Source organism: Anolis sagrei, chromosome 6, assembly GCF_037176765.1.
Source record: "Anolis sagrei isolate rAnoSag1 chromosome 6, rAnoSag1.mat, whole genome shotgun sequence".
Lineage (NCBI taxonomy): Eukaryota > Metazoa > Chordata > Lepidosauria > Squamata > Dactyloidae > Anolis > Anolis sagrei.
Genome location: NC_090026.1, coordinates 16,245,849 through 16,270,580, shown reverse-complemented (window position 1 = coordinate 16,270,580; position 24,732 = coordinate 16,245,849). Strand labels below are relative to the sequence as shown.

General features: G+C 41.9%; 1 protein-coding gene across 1 annotated transcript; it reads left to right on the top strand.

The window, feature by feature from the left end:
- The first annotated feature begins 7,466 nt into the window (after positions 1 to 7,466).
- Positions 7,467 to 22,960, top strand: MYL11 (myosin light chain 11). The gene is made up of 7 exons (XM_060780231.2): positions 7,467 to 7,574; positions 11,160 to 11,255; positions 17,506 to 17,581; positions 17,682 to 17,786; positions 19,542 to 19,620; positions 20,941 to 20,989; positions 22,575 to 22,960. The coding sequence occupies exons 1-7, from the start codon at positions 7,572 to 7,574 to the stop codon at positions 22,677 to 22,679; spliced, it is 513 nt and encodes a 170-aa protein (XP_060636214.1). The 5' UTR covers positions 7,467 to 7,571; the 3' UTR covers positions 22,680 to 22,960.
- Positions 22,961 to 24,732: the final 1,772 nt, after the last annotated feature.

The window sequence follows — 24,732 nt, the reverse complement described above, 5'->3', positions numbered from 1 at the left end:
GACTAACGGGAAAGTGCCTGCCAATCTCAAACCGGGAAGCCGGGAAAGAGGATCCAATTGGACAGAATGGGAAAAAAGGCGGGCGCTTGAATGACACTTCAACCAATCAAAAGAAGAGCCGGCAAGGACTCTGCCTTTGGCAACCCATTAGCGTGACGTAAACGGGAAAGGGCGTAGAAGAGGCGGTTCCTGTCAAATCAAGAACGCAGCTGTGTTGAGTGGCTTGATTCCGAACCAATCGGATGCGACAAGGTGAGGAAAGCTCCGCCTCCTATAAGAGACGCTTCTGGGCATCCAAGGAAGGCCAGCCAATCCTTTGCACTCGCGCTGGAGGGGGCGGGGCTTTCTTTAATTGGTTGGCTGGTGGGACTACAGACGCTGTGACTGGCAGAGAGCCTAACCAATGGGAAGCAAGAGGGAGTGTCTGAGGGAAATAGTGTGTTAGGAACAAGGCCTGAAGTGTTCTTCGTAGCAGAACTTGACCAAACTCTCAGCATCCATTGAAACATAGAAAGGACAGGACTGTTCCTTCAAATACCCCAAGGCAAGGAGGGAGATCTCATGATGTCGAGAGGATATAAATGTTTTCTCAGTAAATCCTTTCCTGGTAAGGAAGGAAAAAGGGGTTTTTGTTTATTGTGTGGCTCTTCCCTTTCTTCCTCCCTTTCCCTCGTAGTCCTTGTATTGCATCCCTCTTGAGGTTGCATCTCAGCACTGCATGCATACTTACCTAGAATCCAGTAGCTAATCCTTTCTAACTGCATACTGCCCTCTTGTGGTTTCATTTCAGCACTGCATGCATGCATGCCTAGAGTCCAGTACCTAATCCTTTCTAGCTATATATTCCTCTCTTCTGGTTGCATATATATATACCCAGAGTCCAGTAGCTAATCCTTTCTAACTACATGCTGCCCTCTTGTGGTTTCATTACAGCACTGCATACATGCATTCCTAGAGTCCAGTACCTAATCCTTTCTAGCTATGTATTCCTCTCTTCTGGTTGCATATATACATACCTATAGGCCAGTAGCTAATCCTTTCTAACTACATACCGCCCTCTTGTGGTTTCATTTCAGCATTGCATACATGCATTCCGAGAGTCCAGTGCCTAATCCTTTCTAGCTATATGCTCCTCTCTTGTGGTTGCATATAAACATACCTATAGGCCAGTAACTAATCCTTTCTAACTACATACCGCCCTCTTGTGGTTTCATCTCAGCACTGCATACATGCATTCCTAGAGTCCAGTACCTAATCCTTTCTAGCTATATATTCCTCTCTTCTGGTTGCATATATACATACCTATAGGCCAGTAGCTAATCCTTTCTAACTACATGCTGCCCTCTTGTGGTTTCATTTCAGCACTGCATATATGCATTCCTAGAGTCCAGTACCTAATCCTTTCTAGCTATATACTCCTCTCTTGTGGTTGCATATATACATACCTATAGGCCAGTAACTAATCCTTTCTAACTACATACCGCCCTCTTGTGGTTTCATTTCAGCACTACATACATGCATTCCTAGAGTCCAGTACCTAATCCTTTCTAGCTATATGCTCCTCTCTTGTGGTTGCATATATACATACCTATAGGCCAGTAGCTAATCCTTTCTAACTACATACCACCCTCTTGTGGTTTCATTTCAGCACTGCATACATGCATTCCTAGAGTCCAGTACCTAATCCTTTCTAGCTATATGCTCCTCTCTTGTGGTTGCATATATACATACCCAGAGTCCAGTAGCTAATCCTTTCTAACTACATACCACCCTCTTGTGGTTTCATTTCAGCACTGCATACATGCATACCTAGAGTCCAGTACCTAATCCTTTCTAGCTATATGCTCCTCTCTTGTGGTTGCATATAAACATACCTATAGGCCAGTAGCTAATCCTTTCTAACTACATACCACCCTCTTGTGGTTTCATTTCAGCACTGCATACATGGATACCTAGAGTGCAGTACCTAATCCTTTCTGTGTACTGCCCTCTTGTGGCTTCATCTCAGCACTATATACATGCATACGAAAAGTGCAGTAGCTAATCCTTTCTAGCTATATATTCCTCTCTTGTGGTTGCATATATACATACCTATAAGCCAGTAACTAATCCTTTCTAACTACATACTGCCCTCTTGTGGTTTCATTTCAGCACTGCATACATGCATTCCTAGAGTCCAGTACCTAATCCTTTCTAGCTATATGCTCCTCTCTTGTGGTTGCTTATAAACATACCTATGGGCTAGTAGCTAATCCTTTCTAACTACATACTGCCCTCTTGTGGTTTCATTTCAGCACTGCATACATGCATTCCTAGAGTCCAGTACCTAATCCTTTCTAGCTATATGCTCCTCTCTTGTGGTTGCATATAAACATACCTATAGGCCAGTAGCTAATCCTTTCTAACTACATACCGCCCTCTTGTGGTTTCATTTCAGCACTGCATACATGGATACCTTGAGTGCAGTACCTAATCCTTTCTGTATACTGCCCTCTTGTGGCTTCATCTCAGCACTATATACATGCATACGAAAAGTGCAGTAGCTAATCCTTTCTAGCTATATATTCCTCTCTTGTGGTTGCATATATACATACCTATAGGCCAGTAACTAATCCTTTCTAACTACATACCGCCCTCTTGTGTTTTCATTTCAGCACTGCATACATGCATACCTAGAGTCCAGTACCTAATCCTTTCTGTGTACTGCCCACTTGTAGCTTCATCTCAGCACTATATACATGCATATGAAGAGTCCAGTATCTAATCCTTTCTAATTCTATACTACCCTCTTGTGGTAGTATTTCAGTGCTGTGTGTACATACATACCTAGAGTCTAGTAGCTAATTCTTTCTAACTGTATACTGTCCTCTTGTAGTTTCATCTCAGCACTGCATACCTAGAGTCCAGTATCTAATCCTTTCTAATTCTATATTACCCTCTTGTGGTAACATCTCAGTGCTGTGTTCATACATACCTACAGTACAGTAGCGAATCCCTTCTAATTCTATACTACCCTCTTGTGGTAGCATCTCAGTGCTGCGTACATACATACCTAGAGTCCAGTAGCTAATCCTTTCTAATTCTATACTACCCTCTTGTGGTAGCATCTCAGTGCTGTGTATACATACATACCTAGACTCCAGTATCTAATCCTTTCTAATTCTATATTACCCTCTTGTAGCATCTCAGTGCTGTGTACATACATACCTAGAGTCCAGTAGCTAATCCTTTCTAACTGTATACTGCCCTCTTGTGGTGTCATCTCAGCACTGCATACCTAGAGTTCAGTAGCTAATCCTTTCTGTGTACTGCCCTCTTGTGGCTTCATCTCAACACTGTATGCATGCATACGAAGAGTCCAGTAGCTAATCCTTTCTAATTATATACTACCCTCTTGTGGTAGCATCTCAGTGCTGTGTACATACATACCTAGAGTCCAGTAGCTAATCCTTTCGAACTGTATATTGCCCTCTTGTGGTTTCATCTCAGCACTGCATACCTAGAGTTCAGTAGCTAATCCTTTCTGTGTACTGCCCTCTTGTGGCTTCATCTCAGCACTGTGTACATGCATACGAAGAGTCTAGTCACGAATCCTTTCTAATTATATACTGCCCTCTTGTGGTAGCATCTCAGTGCTGTATACATACATACCTAGAGTCCAGTAGCTAATCCTTTCTAATTGTATACTCTTGTGGTTTCATTTCAGCACTGCATACATGTATACCTAGAGTCTAGTACCTAATCCTTTCTAACAATATACTTCCTTCTTGTGGTTGCATCTGAGCAGTGCATACATACATACCTAAAATTCAGTAGCTAATCCTTTCTAGCTATATACTGCTCTCTTGTGGTTGCATCTGAGCACTGCATATATACATATCTATAGGCCAGTAGCTAATTCTTTCTATCCTTATACTGCCCTCTCATGGTTCCATCTGAGCTCCAAAACCTGTTAGATTGTATAGCTGAAACTCCACAATTACTTTAAATTGGGTAATGAAGGATATGTGTGCCAACTTTGGTCCACATCCATCAAGCCTTGTTCTTTGTGAACAAAGAAACAAACCTACGTACATACATACTTCGACACATAGATAGTGTGATAGAGAGACAGCTGAAATGCATATAATTGAAATCATTATCTGTTCTTTGCCTGTCTGAGCATGTATCTGTGCCCTCCTTGTTCTTCTCTAAATTGTATCTTATACTTTGGTTTTCTAGAAGTGCTGTAAAGATCGAAGAAAATAGTAAACAATCAAATTTATATTGGCATTGGTCTTCTCTTATGCATGTTTTAATGTGCCTAGATTTACATAAATGCAGTGAAAATTGTAATATGCCTATGTGTATATGAATGGAATAGAAATAATAAGGTAGTTTCTTTTCTTGAGTCGCTCCTTGTGAATATCAACAGCTGCCTTTCAACAAGGAAGATCCATTAATCTAGTCTTGGTTATTATTATTATTATCTGTAATAGGGTTTGGGAATATGTCATCTTCAAGACGTCATGCTGTCTGCGACTGATGAGAGTTGCAATCAATTGTTATTTGGACAGCCAAATAATCCCTGGTGGCTCTCCTGGAATTTCGGTCTCAATGATTTGCCAGCCTTACATTGAAGTGAACCTGGGCTCTTGTCTTTTCAAAGCACGTCCTCTGTCATTGCCCTGTAGTCCTTAATCAGGATGTCTGTCATGCAGCTGTGAGCACAAGAAGGGCACACATTTGCACATGGGAAGAATCAATGGTGAATGACAGGGTGCACCCTCTGTGTCCCTTGTTCAACAAATGCTATCTCCAGAAAGGACTGAAGAGGACTTTTATCTCCAATCAGTGCAGACATTTCTGAGCTTGAAGGGCCAATGATGGGGCTTGGTATAAGGCAGTACTCTTGTGTTTCGCAAAGCCAGGGATTCTAGGTTTTTCTTCCCAGGCTGAGAGCTACCACGGACGCTCAAGGCTAGTGGGGAATATAATCTTCCACTCCATCTTGGGCATGCGTTCAGGAGAAGGATGTGTCAGCTCAGCATGTAAAAGGGCTTGAGGCTCAGGTTACCCTCAGCTGAACTGGCTTATTTCTGCCCTTCCTGCACTTTTCTCGGTCTTAGTAGGAAAAAAAATGTCACTGCATCCCTCATTTTTCAATCAGCTCTTCTTTCAAATCGTTTTGTTCCCTCTCTCTGGAAATGTGTCTTTTCTCCTCTTTTGTTGTTGTTCATTCGTTCAGTCATTTCCAACTCTTCGTGACTTCATGGACCAGCCCACGCCAGAGCTCCCTGTCGGTCGTCACCACCCCCAGCTCCTTCAAGGTCAATTTCTCCTCTTACAATTTACTTATTCAGTCTTTCTCAACCATCCACCAAAGGTGGTTGAACTTTTTTGAACATCTAGACCAGTGGTTCCCAACCCGTGGGCTGTGGCCCACTGGTGGGCCGCAAGACCTAAAATAAGGTTCACGGCTCTAGATTGTTAAATACGGTTTTCTGTGGCCAAGCAGATGGCAACTACTGGGTGGCATGTGTTCTGTTTCAGAAACTAGAACTGATGTGGTCTGTCCAATGCAATTTTCTGAACATGCACCCCAAATAACCAGACTGAATCTAAAGTTGGCCAAAAACTAATTTGTAACCCTTTTGGTACTAATGTTGGAAAGTGGTCTCTCGTCAAGTGGTCCCTGGTCAAAAAAAAGGATGGGAGCCACTGATCTAGATTGTCCGAACCATCATTTTACCTATGCTGAGTAGAGGATTCTTTCCAAGACTCTGAATCAGAGAACCAGTGTCTTCTCAAAAGTAATATTCCAATAGTCACCTGATTGTACTATTTACCTATATTTTGCTATGTGGTTGATACTTGGAATTGGAGAAGTGAATGAGATGTGCATCTTCTCATATGGATGATGACAACTGTGGTCAACAACATCATCCATTTCCAAACCAAGAGGTTCCCCTCATCAGCAACAAGGGTTATAGAAATACACCAGACAAAGAGATTCCTCTTTTATCAAAATGAAGCCCTTTTTGCTTTAGGATCGGCAATGGCAACGTTCAGAGAGCTGGAGATCAACCTAGGATTGTCAGGTGAATGAGAAGCAAACCTGAACTTTGAATAGTAGCAGACTTTCAGACTACAGTCATTGTCACCTTCTTACGTTCTTCTCGATCTCTCTTTCTGTCCTCCCTCCCCATTCTCAGAACATGTGGTGGGTCTAATAGGGGTTCTTTAGAAGGAAAAATTGCTGGGATTATGGAGATGAATGGACTGAACCCCTCAGACCTGTCCGTCGGCAGCTGGACGGGGGAAGAGGCTCAGATGGCTATCTTTAGGAGCCTCCACTCCTCCCCGGCGTCTTGCAAGTGACAGCTGGGACCAACCATCCCGAAAAGGAAATTTTCTCAGAGACATTGGATACCCTGCGCTGGGAGAGAGGGAGGATGATAGAAAGACAGTGAGAGCAGTATTCGTCCTTCTTCCTGCACTGTAATCACTGGCCTTCAAACACGCTGCTGTCCAGTTGTGTGAGACGCCAGTTCCCATCACCCACTAGGCAACACAGCAATTCAACGTGATGGCTAGGGTGGTGGAAATTGGAACTCAAGAACATCAAGTTAAGGGTCTGTTATCAGAAGCCCAGCCAGCAAGTCCCTATAGGTCAGGGTTTCTGTCTGCAGATGTGCTCTTGTTTGGATGGGTGGCTAGAATTCTTCTTAAGCAAGCCATCAAGTTTTAAGCTCATGAGATAACTAGTGAGTTTCCAAATTAGCATTCATGTTTGGATCCATTTAAAAAAAAATAGAATGTTGAATCTGACAAAAAATCCATTTAAGAACCTGAATATCAGAAAGAGAATGAAAAAAATGAAACCTTTTTGGCAATTTTTTTTGTCATGTCAGGGGTGACTTGAGAAACTGCAAGTCACTTCTGGTGTGAGAGAATTGACCGTCTGCAAGGACGTTTTTGGCAAATGCTTTGGTATAAACTTACTATAGGGAATGGAAGTAAATGTTTCTTCATCTACCTGCCTTCATTGCCCCTTTCTTCCCCCAAGTAGCGACCTGACCTTTTATATTTTGTCAACATTATATATGTTGACAGCAACACAGAAATAATCAAAGCAATAATAAGAATATGTTGCATCTTGGCAAATGATAGATGAACCCTAAGCAGGGCAGAAATGCATGGATATGTGAAACTGGTGGAGTTAGGAATCCATCTCTGGAGTAAAACCGAAAGTTGGGGTACCACATTCTTTTTGGATAATAGGATTTGTGAACAAGGGACTACCCAACCCAATATACCTTCTCCAAGAAAGGAGTTGGCCCTCTTGCATTCTGTTGGAGTCTATTTCTGGACTCTGGTTTTTTCTACTATCCACCCCCCCCCCCCCAAAGCCCTGGAGCCAAACTTGAAGATCTGTCTATAGTTAGCTGCTCCTCCTCCCACCGAGGGAGTCTATATAACCCCAAGGGAATTTGCAGCCTGTGTCTAGGCTGCTCGTCCTTCTGGCCCTTGGGACATCCCCATCGCACCCATAGCTGCTCTTGACCCACCTGCCTGCCCACTGAGAAAAAATGGTAAGTGGCACAGAAAGGGTGGCAGATGCCAATGGGTTGTAAAGTAAATTAGGCACAGAGAAAATTAGGAACTCCTCACGCCCTATTTTCCCCCGCCTTTATCTGGTCTCATGGAAATGTACTGAACAATGATAAAGTCCAAAAAAGTATAAAGTAATCTGTTGGGTTTTTGTATTTAAAGAGGAGTAAGAGACGAGGCTGCCATTTAGATTTGCTTGATGGCATCCCAATGCAAAAGATGTTGGGCAACCAGGAGGAAGCAGCTCCCCTTAATGATATTTTTACTCCATAGAATCGTATAGATCTCCCATATCTTTTTCCTCCTTTGCACCATTTCTTGTGTTACTAGGAGAAAAATGTGTATTTGGGGATGTGTTGGGGTACGGACGAGTGAAGGGTAATGTGGATTAACAGCTGGAGGGTTTTGACGAAAGGAATTTAATATCAGATTTCCAATACTCAGCTCCAAAACGTGAAACCTGCTAGTGAATCCTCATAGACCTCCAAAGAAGCACATCAATGACCTCTTACTTCTTGAAGATTGTTGTAGAATGCTTTGCCCTGCTAGGAATCAGCTGGACCTCTTTCTAAACTAATGTTTGTTTTTGACTAGCAAAAGGTTGTTTCGGGTTCAGATTTTTCAGGGTAGGAGCATGTAGTAAAATCTGGACGTAAGAAACCAACATCGGTGGGGTGGTGGGACCCTTTCCGGTTTTCAAACCAAAAACACAAGGATTATATTTATGTGTTTTCTCCTTGATACTGAGAGTCAGTAGCAGATGCTTTTGAAAAATGTACATTCAAAGCCATTCGTCCTGATTGTGGTTCCTGCTGGTTGGAGGATTCATAGTGCTAAAGCCAAGCACCTCTGCACTTAACTTTATTGAGAGGCACATTAGCATATAGTGGGGTCTATATGTCTTTGAGATGTGTTGGACCACAGCTTCTCTGTCATGCATGTGAGTTGTCCCTGTCACCCATTTTGTGATACAGGAGTTTCAAAGTGTTTTACAATGCATTTTTTGGAGATTCTGGTTTCTCCTTCGTACTACAGCTCCACACCTGCATTTACTCACAAAACATACTTACTTTTGCTTCAGCAGAAGATCCACCAGCCTGCCAGACTGTTGACCAACTTCTTCACTACCTTCCATCTCATGTAGATCAGATTAATAGCTTATCAATATGTATAAACATTATGGAGCTCCCAATGGTGCAGTGGGTTAAACCTTTGTGCCAGCAGGACAGAAGACCGACAGGTTGCAGGTTCAAATCCGGAGAGAGTGGATGAGCTTCCCCTGTCAGCTCCAGCTCCTCATGGGGGGGGGGGGGGGCATGAGAGAAGCCTCCCACAAATAATGGTAAAACATAAAACATCCTGGCATCCCCTGGGTAATGTCCTTGCAGACGGCCAATTCTCTCACACCAAAAGCAATTTGCAGTTTCTCAAGTTGCTCCTGACAAAAAAAATGTATAAATCACAGTACTGATAGTATTGTTTTTAAACTTCAGATGGAAGCCCATAGGAATGCCAGTGTGTTTTATTGGTTTGTGTGTTAGACTAGGACTAGAGGAGACCAAGGTACAATCCCTGTTCGAGCCACAGAAACCCGCAAGGTGATTTTCAGCAAGTTGCACTCTCATTCTAAGAGGAAAGCAATGGCAAAACTCTGACTACTGCGTTCCAAGAAAACCATAACATTGCCATAAGCTGGAGTTGCCTTGAAGGCACATAAATAAAGAAGCTCATAATTCCTCTCTTCTCCACTGTCTCCATACTTATTTCTAAAGCAGACTGGGAGTCCCAGTGTGCAAATTTGGTACAACTATACCTTTTTAGTTCTCATACATCTTTGTCCTGCCTTTCCACCTGCATTTTCAGAAACATCCTCAAATGGCACTCCCATCACCAGTTAAGGACAAGCTGTGAGATCTAACACACCACATGGAAAAGACACTAAGAATACTTCATTTGCTTCATCTAGATTAGGTATGGGCAAACATCGCCCCTTCAGGTGTTTGGATTTCAACTCCCACAATTCCTAACAGCCGGCAGATGTTTGCCCATACCTAATCTAGATTGTGATGCCTTGCCTTGGGTTCAAACCTACGTGCGCATATGAATTAAGAAATAGCAGGACCATAGGAAATAGGGTGCCAGTGGTCATTCTATGCAGCAGAGGAAAGTTTCCAAGGCTGGAAGGAGAGCTTGAGGAAATTATTTTTGGACCACAACTTCCAACATTTCCAGCCCATATGAACAATGCTGGATGGAGAATCGTGGGAACTGTGATCCATAAACAGCTTTCAAAAACCGCATAGATACAACGCCTCAATTTATTCCATACATATACAGAAACACACAGAGATGCTAGCATATAATCAAAAGAAGCTTATATAAAATACATATAATAGATCACTAGTGGAAAAGAAAATCAGTGAAAAGGTTAGCCTTCACTTCCTCTTGTGGGTAGATGTTAAAAGTCTGGGGTATTTACATTGCAGTTTTCAGACCCCACCCTTATTATTATTATTATTATTATTATTATTATTATTATTATTATTTGTATACCTCTTCCTATTAGTTCAGGAGTGAAATTCATTTGGAACTTCAAATTTTGGACTGATTCTCTTTCTTATCCATGGCTCTGCTGGTCGGGGCTGCTGGGAGTTGCAATCCAACAACATACAGAGGACTGTATGTTCTGACCCCTATATTAGACACATCCACTTTGGAGTGGTAATATTTTCTGATAGACTGAGAATGGAATCCTGTTGATTACTTCCAACAGAAAAAGACCTATCACATCAATGGTTGACGGTAAATCCAAATGATTCAACGGGTCTGCTGTGGTCAGGATTAACAATAGGATTTAGCCTTCTTATTTATCACCAAAGCAGTTGTTCTGAAGCAGTTGTTCCCCCATCAGAAAAAAATCAGGCAATATATCCATTTATTCTGACCCAGGTGAACTCTGAAAGTAGAGGGGTTCTTTTATTATGTAAGAGCTATATAAGATTCGTGGAACTGTAAAAGGGATAATAAGATGTCCAGGTGTCATTGTAAAATACATTAAAGGTAGAAATATGCAATTGCTCCATCATGGTTTTGATTGGCAGTACTAGGACCTGCTCACTTTTGAGTTTCCTGTTTCACACATACACACAAGTATCACACTAATTAAGGACTGTCAAAGAAACTTGAAATAGAAACCTTGATCTCAAGCAAGAATTTTTGGAATTGCCTTTTCATAAGCCAACATAAACATCATCAAAATGTGTACTTGCAAAATGTGTATGACGGCAAAATTCCATCAAATTTGCCTTCGCAATTTATTTGCTAATAATTGCTAAACTACAAAAAGTTAGTATAAAGTAAAGTAGGGAAATGTCATCTCAGTCTGTTGTCCCGCCGTTAGCTCTTTTATGAGCTGTTTCAAAATAATTGCTCTCTCCTTTTCAGGTTCTTTATCTTACATTCAGGTTTGGATGCATTCAAAGAAAGGACTACCTTCTATAAAGGACAAATGTCTATCCTGGAATATAGTGTCCTAATTATAAATTCTTCTCTTAACTGTTTTACAGGCCCCCAAGAAGGCAAAGAGAAGGGGAGCAGCTGAAGGAGGAAGCTCAAATGTCTTCTCCATGTTCGACCAAACACAAATCCAGGAGTTCAAAGAGGTAAGGAACAAATAAAAGATAGGAAAAAACACTGCATACAATGGTACAATGAAGTCAAAACGTTGAGGGTACAAATCCAGGGCGCCATTCAGCTGGATGGGCAGGACACAACCCCAAGTGTAGCAAGCTCACCAAAAATTAGAACACTGACTAAGACTATTATGGACAGTCTAGCACTTTCTAACTGCACCACATAAGAATGTTCTTAAAACATTCCTGGATTTTTCAGTGTAAACTTTGTCAGTTCTCCTTGAGAATAAATGCAAAAATTTTGGTGCAACAAATAATGTTTGGAGAGATGCTGGGTTATGCATTTAGCTTAGAGAGCAGAAGGTCAGAGAACAGATAAGAATTTTTGTTTTTGCCCTATTAGTAATTACTGCAAAATGTTGTTTTGCCTAAAATGCAACAATGATTTGCCTAAAATGCAACTCAGCTGCCTTGAGTCCCCTTCGGGGCAGAGAAAGGTGGGATACAAATAGAATTATTATTATTATTATTATTATTATTATTATTATTATTATTAATATATGGATTGCTATAATCAACATTATCGAAATTAAAGTTCTTTATGTTCATTACAGTAAAGAAAAAAAGAAACATCTATTTCGAAATGTCTAAAACATCTCTAAAGTTGTAATTAAAGGCTGAGTTTCAAAAAAGTTGCTTTTTTAATCAACCTCTTCCAAAATGGGGGACCACAGCCTTTGAAATCCACCCATTATATTTCATAAGTAGACACCTATATACTGATCTATCCTTTTTTCAGTTTATTTTAGTCCTCATCATGAGATGTGAATCACCTTTGGTTCAAATTTACTCCTAAGTTAAGTGTGTAAAGGACGGTAGGCTTAGAAAGGGGCTTGTTCTTGTCTGGCTCCTCCATTTTGCAATACAGACACACCACCGTCTCCACACACCATTTACATAGCTACTCTTCAAGTAATAATCCCTGTTTAGGAGGTCCATGTGATAGGTAGAGGTGAGAGAGCTGTCCATATGAAGATCTCTTCCCATTCCAGACACCTGAGGTTCTCACTCTTCGTTCCATAAAGACATTCGCCCAACTTTTTGCAAGCGTTGAGGCTGCCTCTGGACACCCCCACCCCAAGAATGGCGATGTTTCCTTTCTGAGACCGTGGAGACATGCTAGGATCTATTTTGGGTGGGAGAGGACAGAGAGAGTAGATGACATCTGTGCTTGGATGGAGCAAGCGCCAACTCCTTACAAGGAGATCTTCAGAGATGGATTCCAGTTGATGGACTGGAGGAGGAGGAGGACTTGCCAACCAACCGCTTTTGGGCTTCATTGAACCGCCTTTGGACTCATTGAGAATTGACCGCCTTGCCCCACACTGGAAGGCGGAAGACCTTTACATTTTAGGTCTCCAGCTGGAGAAAAGGAGACAATGGCCACAGAATAATTACTGTAGTTCATTCCAACTCTTTGTCAAAGTTCCTTTTAAATTATTTGGAACTTCTTAACTTTTTGAGGGCAACCTCTTCAACTTTGCTGTTGGAATTTTTCCTACTATTTCCCCATCTTACCCAAGAATTCAAGGCATCTTTATGGTGCTACTCCTTTCATTATCCTCACAAATGTCCTGTCAAATAGGTCAAGGCCAAGGTCACTTGGAGAGCTCCATGGTTGAATGGGGGTTTGAACACAGACTCTCTTGTTCTTATCCAACGTTCCCACTCCAGTTCTTTCATACATCTCCCATACTATAAGAGTTACTAGAAGAACTATTATTATTAGAAGTATAGTATTAGAAGAATCTTGGTTCTTGTCTGGTGCCACATCTTAAGCATTTTCTCAGCCTCTTGATTTGCTGATATTCAGAAAGAGTTTCTCTGGGGGAGTAAAAATGGCTAAGCTATAGAAACCCATATTCAGTGTCACTTAATTGCATGGTAGAACTTAGTTTCCCTTGAATTTTAGGCGGAAGGAAAGGTTCCAAGTCTTTTTGGACACTCTTTCTTGTTCTTATGTGAATTTTCACATAAGAACTCTTTAAAGCCCCATGTGTCCTCCTCCTTGTGTGACTGTGGAGCAGAACAGACAACTCCACATCTGTATGCTTGTCCACTATGCCCTGCCTCATGCACAGAGGAAGAATTGTTGGAGGCTACAGACAATGCTGTTGCTGTTGCCCGTTTTTGGTCAAAATATATTTAGCTGCTTGTGCTCCTTCTATTTTTATCAGTTTTATAATAATTTATGCAGTGTTTTTGAAATGAAAATTTTAAAAATAGCCCCTTCTATTTTGGTACAGTATTCTCCATAACTTCCAGAAATAGGAAAGATTGCATCTCTCCCTCCTTATTGTTTGAATGTAGTGAATGGACAGTTTCTACACTTGGGCTTGAAAAAGGTTTCCATTACATACACAATGCTACGTATTATAGTATACACCATTTATTCTTTCGTTCAGTAGAAAACATAAGTTGCTCTTGTGTGCCTTTGGGTAATTTCTGACTTATGGCGACCCTAAGGTAAATCCATCACATTTTTTCAGCAACATTTGTACAGAGGGGATGATAATGTGACTTTCAAAGTCATCCATAGTGAGTGGTGATCATAGAATAATAGAACCATTGAGTTGGAAGAGACCTCGTGGACCATCCAGTCCAACCGCCTGCTAAGAAGCAGGAAAATCGCATTTAAAGCACCCCTGACAGATGGCCATCCAGCCTCTGTTTAAAAGCCTCCAAAGAAAGAGCCACCAGCGCTGATTTGAATTAGTCCTACTCCACTACTCAAACCATTGCCCCATTAACACTTATTTAACATGAGAACCTGTGTGGTGTAGTGGTTTGAGTGTTGGACTATAACTCTACTAAAACATTGCAAGACTGTGAAAACCTTACTATAGTTACCAGAATCCTCAACGAGCAAGGCTTGAATGTGGATTATGGGAGTTGTGTTTCAAACAGAACTTTTCTAAGTGCAGTTATTCCATATACAACTATCTCATTACTAACTACAAATTCCGTGGGACAAGTAGACATGGAAACTAACGTGGAATCCAAGTGCCATAACTTGCATAATGTGAAAAGATGCTACAATTATCATCTCTGTCTTTAAAATAAAGAGAAAGCTGGCAGCTCTTTGCTTCTTTTTGCCTTGAACAGCAGACGCAGCGTTGAAGGTGCTGCACGGTGTGGTTCATTTTTAGCAGGGAAGAGGGATACTCAGCACAAAGCAGGAAAGGCAAGGCGAGGATTCCTTGTCCCTCTCCCCTTCCCTTCCCCTCCATCCTTTGGAGACCTCATCAACAGCTCCTTTGGAATGTGCCAGCTGTCCCCTCTGGGAGGGGGACGGAGATTAATATGAGATGCTTAAACATTGCTCCCATTCCTGCGAGAGACCAAGAGGGATATCAGATGACAGGTGTCTCTAGGGCACAGCTGCAGAAGAGCAGAGAGGGAGGACCCAAGGGAGCCATGGCCTCTCCATTTCCAGAGTGCAGTGTGTGTTGCAATTCACTTGGGGAAATGAACAGCATGGTGTAGTGCAGTGTTTCTCAACCTTCCTAATACCTTTACCCCTTAATACAGTTCCTCTTATTTATTTATTTAAAACTTTTGTATCCCGTTCTTCTCTACCTCCCTGGATGGACTCAGAACTGCGAAATTCAATGCTATACAATAAATAATGTCATAAAACAACATACAATAAATATGTCCTAAAATACATATAAAAACAATTCATCCCATTAAAAACAACATCCAACTCAGTCCCTATTGTGGTGACCCCCAACCATAAAATTATTTTCGTTGCTACTTCATAATTGTAATTTTGTAAATATCTGATATGCAGGATGTATTTTCATTCACAGGACCAAATTTGGCACAAATACCTGATATGCCCGAATTTGAATACTGGTGGGGTAGGAGGATAGATTTTGTCATTTGGGAGATGTAGTTGCTGGGATTTGTAGTTTACTTACAATCAAAGAGCATTCTGAATTCCACCAATAATGGAATTGAACCAAACTTGGCACACAGAACTCCCATGACCAACAGAAAATAGTGGAAGGGTTTGGTGGGTATTGACCTTGAGTTTTGGAGTTGCAGTTCACCTACATCCAGAGAGCACTGTGGACACAAATAATGATGGATCTGGACCAAACTTGGCATGAATACTCAATATGTCCAAATGTGATCACTGGTGGAGTTTGGGGAAAACAGACCTTGACATTTGAGAGTTGTCGTTGCTGGGATTTATAGTTCACCTACAATCAAAGAGGATTCCGAACCCCACCAAGGATAGAATTGGGCCAAACTTCCCACACAGAAACCCCATGACCAACAGAAAATAGTGTGTTTTCTGACGGTCTTTGCTGACCCCTCTGACACCCCCCTTCAGGACCCCCCCCCCCAGGGATCCCAACCCCCAGGTTGAGAAATGCTGGTGTAGTGGTTTGAGGACTGGACTGTGAGTGTTTGATTCCCACTCAGCAACTGAAACCCACAAGGTGACCATCGGCAAGTCACACACTCCTAGCCCCAGAATAAAAACTTAGGGTCTTAGGGTCATCACAAGTCAATAATGAATTGAAGGCTCACAGCAAGGAACAAAGTGGCCAGAGATCTGGAGCCGTGAACCCCAAATTGACAAGGGGAAGCACACAGAAAAGATTCTGGATGTAAAAACAAAAGTCTTTGAGCAGGCTTGGATGTCTTTTGCAGGATGATTAATTGATGCTTCTTCCAGCTGTGGTGGTAAAGCATTTGTTGCCGGGGAGGCCAATTGTTCTCTGCAAACAGCTGGACAGCAACAACAGAGAGCTACAGATACACAAACACTCCAGTTCTTTTAGCCGCTCCAAGGAAGGAACAACAATGAGCAGCAGGGAAGGGCACTGAAAGAGGACCGGGAAGGGATGGTTGGTCCAGCGTGACCACTTGCTCAGAAACATTCAAACCTTGTAGTTGCCTCGCTCAAATTATTAGGACAGGCACAGATCCTCCAACTGTCCCAATATGACTGGAGCAACCTCAATTAATCCCACTTTTTCAGCTGCTTTTATGTCTTCTGGATTATAGAATCATAGAATCAAAGAGTTGGAAGAGACCTCCTGGGCCAACCAGTCCAACCCCCTGCCAAGAAGCAGGAATATTGCATTCAAATCACCCCTGACAGATGGACATCCAGCCTCTGTTTAAAAGCTTCCAAAGAAGGAGCCTCCACCACACTCCGGGGCAGAGAGTTCCACTGCTGAATGGCTCTCACAGTCAGGAAGTTCTTCCTCATGTTCAGATGGAATCTCCTCTCTTGTAGTTTAAAGCCGTTGTTCCGCGTCCTAGTCTCCAGGGAAGCAGAAAACAAACTTGCTCCCTCCTCCCTGTGGCTTCCTCTCACATATTTATACATGGCTATCATATCCCCTCTCAGCCTTCTCTTCTTCAGGCTAAACATGCCCAGCTCCTTAAGCCGCTCCTCATAGGGCTTGTTCTCCATAGGGATTGTCTACTACTTTGTCCTCAGTTTACAACAATGGCTGTAAATGGAGTTAAAAGTCCAAGGTTATTTGCACTCAGGGCCTTTCCACACAGCCATGTAACCCAGAATATAAAGGCAGAAAATCCTACAATATGTGCTGTGAACTGGATTATCTGAGTCCACACTGTCATATATTCCAGTTCAAAGCAGTAAATGTGGGATGTATTGTCGAAGACTTTCATGGCCGGAATCACTGGGTTGTTGTAGGTTGTAGCCATGTTCTAGAGGCATTCTCTCCTGACGTTTCACCTGCATCTATGGCAAGCATCCTCAGGCGAAACATCAGCAGAGAATGCTTCTAGAACATGGCCATATAGCCCGAAAAAAAACTACAACAACCCAGTAAATGTGGGATTTCATTCAGCTGTGTGGAAGGGGCTTCAGTTAACTCAAAGAAGTGAGAATGGGGGTCTTTCTCATCTCAATTGACTCAGGTCAAAACAATTTGCTGCACCCATCTCCTAGCTCAGGCATGGGCAAACTTCAGCCCTCCTGGTGTTTTGGAGTTCAGCTCCCACAATGTGGGAATTGTGGAAGTTGAAGTCCAAAAGCTCAGGAGGTCAGAAGTTTGCCCATGCCTGTCCCAGCTTGAGTTCTTCATTCCTACCTTTCTTGACTAAGCTTCGTCTGTGAAATGTCAGAGGGTCACCAACAACATTTGTTTCTCGCTGGCGTTGGGGCTGCTGAAGGCGATTTTTCTCCCATCTCACAATGTCCCGTCCTCCTTTATGTTTTTGTTAGGCTTTCACCGTCATTGACCAGAACAGAGATGGAATCATCGATAAGGAAGACCTGAGAGATACATTTGCTGCTATGGGTAAGACAAAGGAGGATGTTCATGTGAGCAGGAGGCAACACAAAGCTCTAAGTCCCAGACTCAGTCCTCAGGTGCTGATCCTTCCTTTCCTTCTCTGCAGGGCGTTTGAACGTGAAGAATGAGGAGTTGGATGCCATGATCAAAGAGGCCAGTGGCCCAATCAACTTCACTGTCTTCCTCACCATGTTTGGGGAGAAGCTGAAGGGTGAGTGATGTCCCTCTTCCCACCCTGCCTTTCCTTCTTCTGTCCTTAATAGCCTCTAGAATCGTAACATCACAAAACTGGAGGAGACCACAAGGGACATCCAGTCCTACCCCATTCTGCCATGCAATCAAGAATTTTCAGCAAATGGCCAACCAGCCTCTGTTGACGAAGTTCCAAAGAAGGACGCAAAACAATGGCTTCAAACTATAGGAAAGGAGATTCCACCTGAACATGAGGAAGAATTTCCTGAGTGTGAGAGCTGTTCAGCAGTGGAACTCTCTGCCCTGGAGTGTGGTGGAGGCTCCTTTTTTGGAGGCTTTTAAACAGAGGCTGGATGTCCATCTGTCTGGGGTGCTTTGAATGCAATTTTCCTACTTCTTGGAAGTAGGGGGTTGGACTGGGTGGCCCATGAGGTCTCTTCCAACTCTATAATTCTATGAAAGTACAAGAGTCCTGAAAGGAATTGTTATACCATTTTTTAACCTGTGGGGTTTCAAAAATGTCCCTGGAGAACTGCATATAGGTTGTAACACACATTTCATCCACCTCTGAACTAGAGGGTAGAAAGTTTTATCCCATTTATTGAGATTTATGCAGTTCCAATTCTGGGCACCACAACTGAAGAGAGATATTGACAAGCTGGAATGTGTCCAGAGGAGGGCGCCTAAAATGATCAAGGGTCTGGAGAACAATCCCTGTGAGGAACGGCTTAAAGACCTGGGCATGTTTAGCCTGCAGAAGAGAAGACTGAGAGGAGACATGATAGCCATGTATAAATATGTGAGGGGAAGTCATAGGGAGGAGGGAGCAAGCTTGTTTTCCGCTGCCCTGGAGACTAGGACACCAAACAACTACAGTAAAGGATATTCCACCTGAACATTAGGAAGGACTCCTTGGCTGTGAGAGCTGTTCAGCAGTGGAACTCTCTGCCCTGGAGTGTGGTGGAGGCTCCTTCTTTGGAGGCTTTTAAACAAAGGCAACTCCCATCTGTCCAGTGTGCTTAGAATGTGATTTCCCTGCATCTTGTTAGGAGGTTGGACTGGATGGTCCATGAGGTCTCTTCCAACTCTTATGATTTTATGGGCACTCTTCCACAGATCCCATTATCAAACAGCTCTTACCATCAGGATGTTTTGGTGGAATCTCTTTTCTTGTACTTTAAATCCTTTGCTCCTTGTCCTAGTTTCTGGAGCAGCAGAAAACAAATTTGTCCCCCTCCTCAATATGACATCCTTTATAATATTTAAACATGGCTATCATGCCCTCTCTTAATTTTCTCCAAGCCAGACATATAAAGTTTCCTAAACTGCTCCACATGCGGCTTGGTTTCTAGAGTTTTCTCACGCCCAGATTCTGGACATGTTCCACCTTGTCAGTGTCCTATCTATTTAATCTCTTCTTCTTGCACCTCCTGGTGCTAATCCTTCCCTACCTTTTCTACTCTGCTCCTGAATAGCTCAGGCATAAGCAAACATTGGCCCTGAAGGTGTTTTGGACTGCAACTCCCACCTTTCCTAACAGCCTCAGGCCCCTTCCTTTTCCCCCTCAGCCGCTTAAGCGGCTGAGGGGGAAAAGGAAAGGGCCTGAGGCTGTTAGGAATGGTGGGAGTTGCAGTCCAAAACACCTTCAGGGGCAAAGTTTGCCCATGGGAGGAATGGCTGTTAGGAATGGTGGGAGTTGCAGTCCAAAACATCTGGAGGGACAAAGTTTGTTCATGCCTGGAATAGCTTATCCCCATCTCTTCCTATCCATCAGGTGCTGATCCCGAGGACGTAATCATTGGCGCCTTTAAAGTCCTGGACCCTGAGGGCAAGGGCACTGTGAAGAAGCAATTGTGAGTATCTCCCTTCTCATTTCACTTCCAACGACTGGACTGATTTGCATCTTAATACCAAGCCATAATTTGTCTGTTCTTGTACTCTCTTGCTATTTTGGATCAGTCAACTATGGTTTGCCTAGTGCAGTGGTTCTCAATCTGTGGGTCTCCAGGTGTTTTGACCTACAACTCCCAGAAATCTCAGCCAGTTTACCAGCTGTTAGGATTTCTGGGAGTTGAAGGCCAAAACATCTAGTGACCCACAGGTTGAGAAACACTGGCCTAGTGGATCACTATAGGTTTCCAATTAAGTTTTGGAGGGCACGTGCCAACAACATTGAACCTATTCCAATGTGAAAGTGTTCCAGTTGTTGAACCCAAAATTAGAAGTTAGAGCAAATTCATGATGTGAATGGCATGCAGTATGTGGAAGCGCTTGAGACCATACAGCAAACCATGTTTTGTGGTTGTGACATCTGAATTCTCCCACTGCTCTTAATTGGAAATAAGGCAAGTTTTGTGTGTGTGTGTCAGGAGCAACTTCAGAAACTGCAAGTCGCTTCTGGTATGAGAGAATTGGCCGTCTGCAAGGACGTTGCCCAGGGGATACCCAGATGATTTGACGTTTTTATCATCCTTTTGGAAGGCTTCTCTCATGTCCCCGCATGAGGAGCTGGAGTTGAAAGAGGGAGCTCATCCGCCTCTCCCTGGGTTCGAACGTGCAACCTGTCAGTCTTCAGTCCTGCAAGTGAGGTTAATATATCTGTGGAATAATGTCCAGGATGGGACGAAGAACTCCTGTGTCTGTAATCAGGGCTGGTTAACACCTCCCAACAAAGGATTTCCCCAGGAAGCAACCAACCAAGGCCATTTGATGCTAATCAAGGTGGCCAATTGCAACATTCACGCTTTTCCTAAACAGACAAGAGTTCTTTCTCCCACCCAGGACATTATTCCAGAGATATATAAACTTCACTTGCCTAGTTTCCAGCAGACCTCACAATGCCTGAGGATGCCTGCCATAGATGTGGGCGTAACGTCAGGAGATAATGCTTCTGGAACATGGCCATACAGCCCGGAAAACTCACAGCAACCCAGTGATTCCAGCCATGAAAGCCTTCGACGATACGAAGGGCCATTGGTATTTACTGGGGTTTGGTTTGGGATCCTTTTTGGATGCCAATTTAGTGAAAGCTCAAGCCAAACAATATATATAATGGCATACTAAAATGGTCTCTTATATAAAGTGTTAAAATCAAGCATTGTTGGGGGGATGTTTTTTAAATATCCAGGAATCCTTGTAATGCACACTGTCTTCTTCTGTTTGCCCCACTACAGCTTGGAAGAACTTCTGACCACTCAGTGTGACAGGTTCACCCCAGAAGAGGTAAGGCACTAGGTCCTCATCAGTTGCTGTCCTAATCTATTCTTTACTTACCAATATTCATCTTGCTCATTCCTGTCTTCTCATTTTTCCTCCACGATGTTCTGCATGGGTTAGCATACTGAATTTAGGATGACATGCTACATTTGGAAGTTAAGCCCAACCCCAAAATCTTTTACTCATAAATGGATAATAAAAATAATTCTGAGTATGCTCATAAGGCTTTTCTGTCATCATATAATGGAAATAGATACCATATATACTCAACTATAAGCCAACCCGAATATAAGGCAAGGTACCTTATTTTACCACAAAAAAACTGGGAAAATGTATAGACTCAAGTATAAGCCGAGGGTGGCAAATGCAGCAGCTCCTGGTAAATTTCAAAATAAAAATAGATGCCAAGAAAATTACATTAATTGAGGCATTAATAGGTTAAATGTTTTTGAATCTTTGCATAAAACTGTAATTTAAGTTGTCCAACTCTGATTAAACCATTATTCTAACCTTCTTCAGTATAAATGTGCTTACGTTATCCTTCCAATAATAATAAGGTAAAATAATAAATGTAATAATAATAACAATAGAGTAAAATAATAATAATAATAATAATAATAATAATAATAATAATAATAAATACAGTAAAATAATAAATGTTATAATACTAGAGTAAATAATAAATGTAATAATAAATTATGTATTTATTTATTTATTTCACAGTTTTCTATACCGAGCTTCTCAACCTCATTGAGGGACTCAGCCCGGTTTCCAGCCATAAAAAACATATACACTCATTAAAATATCATATATCACAATTACAAAAACAACTTTAAAAACACTATATATAAAACTACAGTGGTCAGTCGTCCTATTAAGATGGATCTACATCAATTTCCATCCAGGGTCCTATGGTGTTCTCTCATTCATCGAAGGCTGAGAGTAAAATAAATGTAATAATAAAATAAATAGAGTAAAATAAATGTAATAATAATAGAATAAATAATAAATGTAATAATAACAAAAATAGAGTAAAATAATAAATGTAATAATAATAGAGTAAATCAATAAATGTAATAAAATAATAGTAATATAGTAAAATAATGCAAATGTTACAATAGAGTAAAATAATAAATAGAATAATAGAATAAAATAATAAATGTAATAATAGAGTAAAATAATAAATGTAATAATAAAAGTAAAATAATGTAAATGTAATAATAATAATTAATATAGTAAAATAATAAATGTTATAATAATAATAATAATAATAATAATAATAACAGAGTAAAATGATAAATAACTTTGAGGCAAGGGGGGCTTTTTCAGCCTGAAAAAAAGGCTGAAAAACTCAGCTTATACTCGAGTATATACAATAGGTACATGTCAAACGGAAGGAGACATGGAATAGCCATAGTAGATTTTAAGGAGGGGCATATCTTGTAATATTATTATTAAATAGAACTCTTTTTGAAGAGGACTCTTTGTTCCTTATGCTCTCCTTCCACCTTTTTAGTATTCTTTTTTTTAAAAAAAATGCAGATAAAAAGCCCCCAAATCTAATTTTCACCCTCTTTTCTCTCTCTCGCAGATCAAGAACATGTGGCAAGCCTTCCCCCCAGATGTAGCCGGCAACGTTGACTACAAGAACATTTGCTATGTCATCACACACGGAGAGGACAAGGAAGGGGAATAAGCGCTCCCCGTTTCCCACCCTTGCTCTGTGGGGGAATCCACCCAAAGACCCCCAGGCTGGGGAAGTTCCCCTTATGCTGGTCCCGGATGATCCACACACTTTTGTACCCCAACAGTATACATGTGAATCCGTTATTTATTACGATTATTATTATTATTTGGGGAAGGAAAAATATGCCTCCCCAAAGCCAATCTCCTGCCCACCTCAATTAGTCTTAACCTAACTGGGACCTTCCTCTGTAAAATGTCTTAATAAAGATGAGGACAGCTCTGTTTCTAATGCTCCTGTTGTTATAGTCTGTCTGTCTGTCAGAAAGGAAGAGTGAGTCGTGACATGATAGATATCTTTACAAAGCTGAAGGGATAGAGCATAATAGGCATCAGTTATGTTCGCAAGTGATTCACAGAGTTAACATTTTTCAGCTTTGGTAGAAAATCAAACATCAGCTCCTCTCCTTACTTTGGGTTGCTTAAAAAGGGAAAACATAAACATGCTGAGTATCCCTTATTCAAAAGACTTCGGACCAGAAGCATTTGAGGTTTCTGATTTGATTTCGGAATTTACATATACTGTCCAAAGTGAGCTATCTTGGAGGTGGGACCCAAGTCTAAAAGTAAGACTCATGTGTGTCTCATCTACATCTTAGACCACTGTTTCTCAACCTTCCTGATGCCGTGACCCATTAATACAATTCCTCATGTTGTGGTGACCCCCAACCATAACATTATTTTCATTGCTAATTCATAACTGTAATCTTGCTACTGTTATGAATTGTAATGCAAATATCTGATATGCAGGATGTATTTTCGTTCACGGTCCAAATTTGGCACAAATACCCGATACACCCAAATTTGAATACTGGTGGGGCTGAGGGGCATTGATTTTGCCATTTGGGAGTTGTAGTTGCTGGGATTTATAATTCACCTACAATCAAAGAGCATTCTGTACTCCACCAATGATGGAATTGAACCAAACTTGGCACACAGAACTCCCATGACTAACAGGAAATACTGGAAGGGTTTGCTGGGCATTGACTTTGAGTTTAGGAGTTGTAGGTCACCTACATCCAGAGAGCACTGACGTTTCAAACAATGATACGAAGGTGGAATAAAAAGTAATGCCTCCACCTTCGTAACTCCTCAACTGATGGTAGTACTGGTATGCGGCAGGTACTGCCTTGTTCAGTAGACTCTCTTCTACAGTTCCATTTTGGTGGGAAGCCTTAGCATTGAATGGTTGTGTTGTTAAAGTGCGAAGTATGGAACCCTGCGCAGATGGTCAGTCAATGCGACTTAAGCAATGTGAAGTCATTGAATTCTTTACAGCAGAAAGTGTCACCTCAACATCTTTACACTTACTCGCCAAATAACGCACAGTACTCACATCAACACAATCACCATAAACAACTTGCATTCTCTGATGAATCTCCTTTGGGGTGACACCTTCTGCTGTCAAGAATTAAATTACTGCACGTTGCTTAAGTCGCATTGACCAACCATCTGTGCAGGGTTCCATACTTCGCACTTTAACTTAGCAACACAACCGTTCAATGCTAAGGCTTCCCACCAAAATGGAACTGTAGAGTCTACTGAACAAGCCAGTACCTGCTGCATACCAGTACTGCCATCTGTTGAGTTACGAAAGTGGAGGCATTACTTTTCTTTCAACCCTCATAGATCTGGACCAAACTTGGCATGAATACTCAATATGCCCAAATGTGAACACTGGTAGAGTTTGAGGGAAATAGACCTTGACATTTGGGAGTTGTAGTTGCTGGGATTTATAGTTCACTTACAATCAAAGAGCATTCTGAACCCCACCAGTGATCAAATTGGGCCGAACTTCCCACACAGAACGTCCACGCCTTGAAGGAACTCTCTGGCACAAGCATCCCTCCAGCCTCGCACACTCTCCCTCTCCCACCCATGTGCACCACACTGCCATACGGCAAGCATGTCTGCTCCCCCCTCCCCACTTGGAGTCTCAGAAACAGCCCTCCCCACGGCTGAGAGGCCAGCCAATCACAGAGAAGGAGGGCTTTTGGTGGGGGATT